Genomic DNA, 8,962 nt, shown 5'->3' with positions numbered 1-8,962 from the left:
TAATTTAAAAATGTATTATATGGCGTAACTTTATATACTAATTAAATTATAACGATATTATATTAATAACTAATCAATCAATAAATATAATATAACCATAACACACGTTGCAACTCAAAATATATTATTTAGAAAAAAAAAAATCTAAACCAAATCGGTACCACCAGAGATCTTTAAAAGTTGGCCAAATTTGCTGGTACTCCTATCTGCATAGGGATAGATTTTAAAAACAAAATTTTATGGCAACGAATGAAATGTACGAGTCTCAATGAAGTTGATAATTAGTACAAGATGAATTTTTAATTTTCTCCTTGAATTGAACTGTAATACATCAATTTTCTTTCTGCACTTTCGTATTAAAATTATGTATACACTTTTTTTTTAATCTCTATTTGACTCATAAATAGGTGGACCACAATTTTAATAGCTCACAATCTCAAATGGCATGTTGCATTTGCACATGTTTTACGAAGAGTATGGTAAAAAAGAATAATATGAGTCATAGAGTATATAAAGATTTTTTTCATACGTTATACACTTATACATACATGCATATAATATATATATATATATGGTCATGATCAAGTGTGCCCGTGCCTTAATGTGTGATCAGTGCGGCCTTACCATTATGTATACAAATATACACCACTCGATGTTAGAAAATGCACCATTAAGTACGCATCACCAAAAAAACACACCACTAGGTATACAGATATACACCACACAGTGTTAGGAAATGCACCATTAGGGGCAGGGGAGTTATGGGTGCATTATTTTGGGTGTGTGGTGTGTTTTTTTTTTTGATGTTTTTGTGTATTTTTATTGATTTTGGGCCCTATTAAATTGAAGATAGGTCAACTATCTAAATCATGTACAGCCCAAAAGGATAATACAGACCAAGCAAGTTAACGATCCGACCCGTTTCATTTTCCGTTCTCCTTCTAAGACTGGGCGAACTACTTTCCCCTAAGAGACTGCCAAAGCTCGTCATCGACTCGCCGGACTAGTCCGCCACTCCGTCGCTCCGCCTGCTGCCGGATCAGACGAAAGGTACACTTCCTGGTTCCTCCTCCGATTTCTTGCTTGAAGTTCGAATTTGGAAATTTTGATTTCTGATTTCTGATTGCTTGATCCTTGGATGCCTTGAGTATCGAAGTAGAATCAAAATTGCTTGATTTTCATTTTCTCGCCTTGATTGAGTTGAAGCTTGAACATTGCATTTTAGTTATTTGGCAATGAAATTGTTGCATATGGTTCTCATGTACCTTGCAAGACTAACAAGAGAAGTTAATATAACTTAGTGAAAAAACCAAAGGAAGAGTACCCCAAAAATAAAAATATGGAGCAGTTACCGGCTTTACATTATTACGGGGTGATGAGGGGAAGGAAGGTCTCCAACATTGCATTGCAGAGCATCACCCCTCCATTCTTTAGGATCATGCCTAGCATACAGTGAACTAATCTCATAATTAGCTTTCTAATTGTTGTGGGGTATTTCACTAATAGATATGGTAAAAAATGGACCTTCATTGGGGTTTTGTTAATTGAAGGACCATTCCATCCAATTTTCATTTGCTGGACTATATCTGGGAATCTGGGATGTCTAATTTTCAATATCTGGGGGGCAGTTTGTATTCAGTTTTCAATAGTTGGGGAACTACTCTTATCAAAATTGATAATTAGGAACTACAAGTGAAATAACAACTTATTTTGGGGCTAAAAATGCAATTAGTTCATAAACACTGGTTAGCAGTAATTGTTGATTAATGGACTAATCAGACTACCTTTTTTAACTAGAAAATTCCTTTATTTTTTCATCCAGTTTTAGCATTTGCTTTGCTGGAATTCTTGTTTAAGAAAAACTTTTCCAACCTGAAGAAATGGTGGGATGGCAAAGGCATCTGCAGTGTTTACTGCGTCAGGCTGGGAGACGATTTGGACATACTCACGATGTTCCTTTCAACAACTCCTACTTTCACTCAAAGGCTTCTCTAGTTACTGGTAATCTTACTTAATTCTGGAAGTATGATTTGGTGTTTCTTAAATATGTCTTGGGTTCAATCAGAGCTCATAACTCAACCATTTGTTAAAGATTGTAGAATGTGAGTGGCATAGAAATCTCCATTTGTTTGCATTTTCATCCAAATTTGAGCTTTTGGAGTTTGAGTTTGAAAATGCCTTTGTTCTCTTTTACCAGAAAGTAGGAAAATTTACTTATGCTCTCTGAAATTTTGTTCCTAATGTCGTGCATTATTAATTCCCTTGATTGCTGACTTACATGTATCTTCTAGGTCAGGTGCCTCATTCTCCTAGCCTGAGAAATTTGCTTTCTCCTTGTAGCTCAAGGCCATTATTCCAATATCTCCAACAATCGGTAAGGTTAAAAAATGCCAGCTCTTTTGTTTTTATTAAGTTGCAGACTTGCATGCCCAATCTGTTACAAATATGAAGATAGAGGTTAAAAATATATATTCTGAAAAAAATCAACAGTTTTATATGCTGGAAAATGCTTGATCATTGCAGAGGTCTTTCTAGGATACAAACATCATTTAAATATCCAATTTTGGTAGCTAAGCAAAATAGGACTGCTTGTCACACATTTCTTCATAATACTTTCATACTTAAATCTGCATGTCCTCCATTATTACAAAATACGGAGTAACATTTACAACATCAAGTAACTAAACTCCACTAGTTGTAAGCATTTACCTCTTTCTGCAGGGGTTCACTAGCTCAAGAGCATTGCTTGCTGAGTCATCTGATGCAACACCGGTATCTTCTCCATTAACACCTTTGATAACATCGGGTGATGGAAAAACTGAAGCAGGGGGAACAATTTCGAAGCCTTCAACAGTGCAGGCTGTTTTGAAGGGAATAAAACAGGTATTTAAAGTGACTAGCAGGCTTTTAATAACTCATCAACTCTAATTTTAAAAGTATGAGACTAATATGTACATGTGTTTGTGTGTATTCAAATTCCACACTTAATGCATGGATGGTAGTTTTTTTTTTTTTGAATAATTCTTTTTTCTTCATTCTTATTCCAATATTCAAAAGTAGGGGAGGGTGAGGGGAATGACCTTTATTATTAGTAAAAGATTTAGATCCAATTTCAAAAGTAGGCCAACAAACAAGGTTATTTGAATCAAATTTAATAGTAGACTACAAAATTGCCCAACCAAGTGCCCTACTAGCCCTTTGTTTCTATTACATGGAGATTAGAATTTAAAATTCCCATATATTTTATTTGCCTGATTATTTATTTCTTGAATTAAATATATGCCTGAATATGATGGTCATAGAATGGCTGGATTTTCATTTGGGTGATGGATGAAAATGAAAAAGAGGATAAAAATTTAAAAGATTCAGATGATTTCCCACTCTGGCTTTGTTTTTCTTGTTTTGATCAGATTGGTGTCAACCTCCAGTACAATTTTAATTCATCTAATCTATATCCTGTATTTCCTAGACCTTTTGGAATAAAATATCATAGCTTTCTCTCTTTCTGTTGCGAGCTGTTTACAGAGTCCAAAAAAAGTGAACCTAGTTGCTGCATTAGTTCGTGGAATGCGTGTTGAAGATGCATTATTACAGTTGCAAGTGACAGTCAAGCGAGCTGCTAAAACTGTCTATCAGGTGAGGTAGCTGATTGATTACCAATGATGAATTTTGTAGTGGGGAGAGCCTAAGATCAGCAGTTTGACAAAAATTGTTTTTAGAGTTATTTTTCAGCCTGCTTTCTATGAGGATAAATTCAAAATCCAGTCTTCTTGAAGCATCTTATCTATACCTATAAAGTACATCTGTCATTTCTGCCTGTGTAATATGAACTTTTGTCGTGTAGGTTATACATTCAGCTCGGGCAAATGCTACGCACAATTATGGATTAGATCCAGATCGTCTTCTTGTTGGTAAATGAAGCAAATGATCTACAGAGTATAATTTTTGGTGTCTTGATCTTGTCTGCACTCATTAATTTGTGCCTTTTACTTGGTGGTGTAGCTGAGGCATTTGTTGGAAAAGGCCTATATCTGAAAAGGGTATCCTACCATGCTAAAGGTAGGTCTGGTGTAATGGAAAGACCACGATGTAGACTGACAGTCGTAGTGAGGGAAATAACACCTGAGGAGGAGGCTGAGATCGCCAAACTGAGAGTGAGCAATTTCCGCAAGCTTACAAAACGTGAAAAACGGCTGGTTCCACATAAACTTATTGAGACTACTCCAGTATGGGACCGCAAAAGAAGAGGTAACACTCACAGACCTGGTGGCACTGCTGCTTGAACTGTATGGTTCTTGGCAGAGATTTTGCTATAGAAATCTTCGTTAGACATTTTTATATTTGCTTTCTTGAGAATGTCTACACTTGTAAACCTATTTTTACATCTCCTGAGGCTTAGAAAACTGGTCATTCCCACCCCAGAGCAATGCTGCGGTGCTGTCATTCCCTTTACTATTTTGTCATGTATGCCTCAACTTGGACTTTATCATGCATAATGTGGAACAGCGTTATCCCTACATTGAGATGTTGAGAAATGGTAAAGTATTATTACATGGTGAATTATGAAAACATATTTTAGAACGTGGATAAGAAGCCAGTTCAGCAGCACGTTCTCTAATATTCTCAAATATAATATCATTTCTGAGCAGCTAGGTTTCTGAATATGTTTGGATTACCACTTGACAATCTGCATGAGCACACAGAAAACCCCATCAAGAGTGTGCAATTCCATCATATTGTAATTCTCTTCCTTTGCTGAATTAGAATTCAGCACTCCCAATGAATTATAATTCAGTGTTGAATTGGAGAAATAAATTACTGTGATGATATTTTTGTCCTTGTCATTCTTCTCATCTCTAATCATCTCAAATGTTCTGCTTCTGCAAGATAGCAGCAGTACTATTCCATCTCATTAATAATAATAATAATAATTATTATTATTATTATTATTATTATTACACAGAGCATTTCAATCATTATATCACTCATTCCCTTTCAATTTCATCACTTATTCCCTTTCAATTCCATGTTAACTGCGCCACGATAATGTTTAGCAAATTTCCAGTAGAGAGCAATCAAGCATTTTGTCAAAACTTTAATTTTAGGAACTGAAGAAATGGAACAAGAAATCTTTTTTTTTTTTAATATTAATTTTTAAAATTTTTACATTTTTGTCACCAGATTTCTACTTTTCAACAGAGTTTCTAGTTAAGCTGAACAAATGTTTGGGCATGAACAAGGCTAGATACAAGGGCGGAAACCTACCTTGCCCTATACAAAAGATACAACAGATTTAAAGACAAAATGACTGGTAGCAGTGAACTACAGAACTGCCAAGTAGAGCTGGCTATGCTAAAACCTGGCTAAGCTAAAACATTCAGCGAGGCTGCTGGATGATGCGAGTGTTCCATTTCGGGCTAACAGTCTTTGATGGCTTCTCATAGTACTTGGGTGGCTCAATGGGGGATTTAGGCCCCCTCTCCTTCGGGAAGCTCAGACTTCTTAGCATCGAATCACTATGTTTGTCAAAACCTGGAAAAGAAAACAGGCAGTCATTAAGTAGGCACTACCTTGCAATCAGATTTATCAGAAATGCACATAAACACAGGATATCACTGAAAAGTTGTGATTTTCTTTTGCTGCAAGCATTTATAAAGACAAATTCATTATCATTCATGTAAAAAAGAACATTTGCTGCTGAATTTTAAAGTGACTGCCTCAGACCCAAGCGCATACTTCAAGTAACATTTATATATCAACCTTTTTTACCAAAATTTGCACTAGAAATACATTTTACTTGCAATCCTTTTACACATGTGATGGCCATAATCCACTTGTCTTATGGTGTAAGAATATTAGATATCTTGACATTGTATAGACTCCAATTTTTAATTTGGAAGTAACTTGCAATATGCCAATATATTATAAAAACAAGCAACCATTTCAACCACCTGATTGCTACACACACAAGGCAGAGAAACAGAGAGGTTACATACCAGATTCAGGAAAACCCTTTACACCGGCAAGAGAAGGCTGATATGTTTGCTCACTTGCAGTTGATTGGAGAAACTCTTCATACTGAGCTTCCATGTTCAATATGTCCTCATCAACATCGAGATCAATGGTATCAGGCAACAAATCAGCTACATCATTGTTATCATATTCTGTTCCCTGCTGCTGGCTGAGCCAATAGTCATGGTACCATGTGGCAGAATTCATCAGGTTCCACCATTCAGGTGAGAAGTCCTCCAATGCACGTACAGAAGCAGGAATAAACAACGGTGCATTTGGATTCAGTGTTGACCTTCCTCCAGAAACTAATGCCATTCTTCCTTCTTTAAACAACTATCTGAAGCAAGTATGAAAAACATGTGAGCAACAAAAAAAAAACTGAGTATATCTTAGAACTATAAGCTAAAATGACAACAGTTAACGCGTACAATAAGTCTCACACCAAGCAGATCCACAGCTGTGGAAGGTATTGATTCCATTAAGAAATTTACCACCCAACTAAAATTAGATATTGAACAAGAAGCAGAGAAACACATAATTAAACAACTAGAAAAAGGGATGGCAGAACTACAGAACATTTATTTTAGCAACCATAGAACTATATAGGATTTTAGCAACTGCAATTTACACCTAAAAAGGCAACCAGATAACCTATAATGCCAAAAAATGGTGTCTAAAATTTCCAGTCTCCTGCTCAGTGTTCATCTTCTTTGAGCTAACACTAAAATATACCTCACCAGCTCACCAAAGTTATTTCAGCCATTCAATCACTGCTCCCCCAATATATGCTCTCAATTGTTACTTTACTCCCCAAACTATCATGGGATGAATGGATGATCTAAAAACTTTCCAACATAAAGAATCCAGCATCATCCACTCAAATTATAATCTTAAAATACAGTATTAATGCTTAAATTTATATATGGAGCATATTACATATAGCATAGAACTCCGTACATATACACACAGATACACGTATATGGAAGACCTTCCTTCGACTCCGATTACTGCAAGCAATTCATCCAAAACACAGCAAAAACTCATCATAACCAGACCGAAAACAGACAAATCAAGTCAACGTCAAAGAACACTGCGTTACAACTCGATCAAGTAAACTGGACCGATGATTCAAAAGAAATATCTCAGAGTTATCGCAGTTTAACCAATCAGCAGACATCAGAAAAACATAACAGATCAGAAAATTCAATCTCTCATTAGAACACATCCATACTCGTCTTTTGCTACACATCGTTCCAAACAAGGCAAAACAAAAGAGCAAGCAATCGATCACTTTCAAGAGAAAATTTCACCAATCAGTAGATCTGTACATCATACAGAAGAAATCGAATCGAAACAGCAGAATCGCAAAAACGAAAGATTGATCAGAAATATGAGCTGCGTTCAGACACTGTACCTTTGATTGAAAATATCTACGCGTTGCCTGCTAAACGAAGCTTGAAAAATGATTTTATGGAGGACAAATATATTTATAGAACAGATTACAGAATACAGACAAGCTGGCGGAGGCTACGAGGCTCGGTTCCGAACCTCAGCTTCGGTTAAACCAGACCAGCACACCGATTGCAAGTTTGCAACTTGGAACACTCCAAGGGGCAAGTTGGCCAACTTGGCGATGTTGGAAATTCATAATTTCATAGTTCATTATCCTAATATAATAATGCAAAAATATTTTATATTTGGAATATTAATTTAGTCTTTCATTTTACCATTATTATTGATTATTATTGATTTGATACCACTCCAAATATCACTTTCTAATTTAATTTAATACCAATAAATAATGCAGGACCTAAATCATTCAAAAATAATACACATTAAATAATGGTAAGGGCGGTAGTTGGTGATGTGTTATGTCTTTGATCTGTTCTTATAGATGATGTGGGGTGGTCATGTTTTAATGGGTTGATGTGATGACAATTGATAAATTAATCATTTTTAATTGGTAAATTCATTATTTATGTAAAAAATAATAATTAGATACTCAATCTTCGCTTGCCGAGTTGCCGTCCATTTACTTAAAATATATGTCCTATCATCCAATTTGTATCCATTTAGGTCATCCCCAATAGTAATTTTTTGAGTGGTATTTTAGACAACAAAGCTGACGTGGATGAGAGAGAGAGAAAAAATCACATGTAAAGAATTACGGAGTAGTTTTTATCAAATGTGTGAAAGCCACCAAAGAAAATAAGATTCGCGCCCTGGTCGCATGCAGCGTAGTACTGCACCCAGCCGAGCTCATTAATAACGTTGTTTTTTTTAATTATTATTATTATATTTAATATTTTTAGCTTTATTTTTTTCCTCATTTTTCTCTTCCATCTCATTTTTTCTTATTTTCTTATTCACACCTGTAAAATTTCTTAGAAACTACAACTATTGATGATGTTCCTAGAGGAAATTAAATGTCAAAAATAAAAAATATAAAAAAACTAGTTAAAATTTGTATTCCTTAAAATCGAAGGTAATGATGTGTATTGCAGCTAAAAAGATACTCCACCAAGACAAGTGGCGGCTTTTGGAAGAACAAAGTTACCGGAAATAGAAGGTCAGCTACCGGTAGCTTGTATTATAAAACTGTGTACAGTTGTTTCTATCCGAGTGGGGAAACTGGGAAAGCGCATGTCTGGTTTGGCATAATTACGAGACTGCCCCGGATGATCCAATGGTGCATATACGAGGTTCCTTTAATCATGCCTGTCAGATTATTAGGTATGATGACGCGTAGAATGTGGGCCCCTTTTGCGGCCCAACTCTCATAATCCACAATTATCACATGGGACGTCTGGTCGGCATGCTATATTTTACTCTTTTGAATAATTTACTTTATAAATAAAAATGAAAATAACTCCATAATGATTTTCATTGTTATTTATTTATTTATTTTTGAAATTCATTTTTATTTATATGCTTTAAAATTGATAAGATA

General features: G+C 35.3%; 2 protein-coding genes across 2 annotated transcripts; one reads left to right on the top strand and one right to left on the bottom strand.

Moving 5' to 3' along the window:
• The first annotated feature begins 898 nt into the window (after positions 1-898).
• LOC116028594 (50S ribosomal protein L22, chloroplastic-like) lies at positions 899-4,560 on the top strand. Its single transcript, XM_031270354.1, has 7 exons — positions 899-1,050; positions 1,823-2,001; positions 2,292-2,374; positions 2,722-2,883; positions 3,526-3,636; positions 3,845-3,911; positions 4,003-4,560. Exons 2-7 carry the CDS (start codon positions 1,881-1,883, stop codon positions 4,281-4,283), a joined length of 825 nt encoding a protein of 274 aa, XP_031126214.1. The 5' UTR covers positions 899-1,050; positions 1,823-1,880; the 3' UTR covers positions 4,284-4,560.
• A 557-nt stretch (positions 4,561-5,117) lies between these two features.
• Positions 5,118-7,567, bottom strand: LOC116030197 (protein EARLY RESPONSIVE TO DEHYDRATION 15-like). The gene is made up of 3 exons (XM_031272368.1): positions 7,427-7,567; positions 5,997-6,349; positions 5,118-5,532 (listed from the first exon to the last, which is right to left on the bottom strand). Exons 2-3 carry the CDS (start codon positions 6,325-6,327, stop codon positions 5,378-5,380), a joined length of 486 nt encoding a protein of 161 aa, XP_031128228.1. The 5' UTR covers positions 6,328-6,349; positions 7,427-7,567; the 3' UTR covers positions 5,118-5,377.
• Between the last annotated feature and the right edge of the window lie 1,395 nt (positions 7,568-8,962).

Source organism: Ipomoea triloba, chromosome 9 (genome assembly GCF_003576645.1).
Source record: "Ipomoea triloba cultivar NCNSP0323 chromosome 9, ASM357664v1".
NCBI lineage: Eukaryota > Viridiplantae > Streptophyta > Magnoliopsida > Solanales > Convolvulaceae > Ipomoea > Ipomoea triloba.
This window is presented reverse-complemented; position numbering and strand designations above follow the sequence as displayed.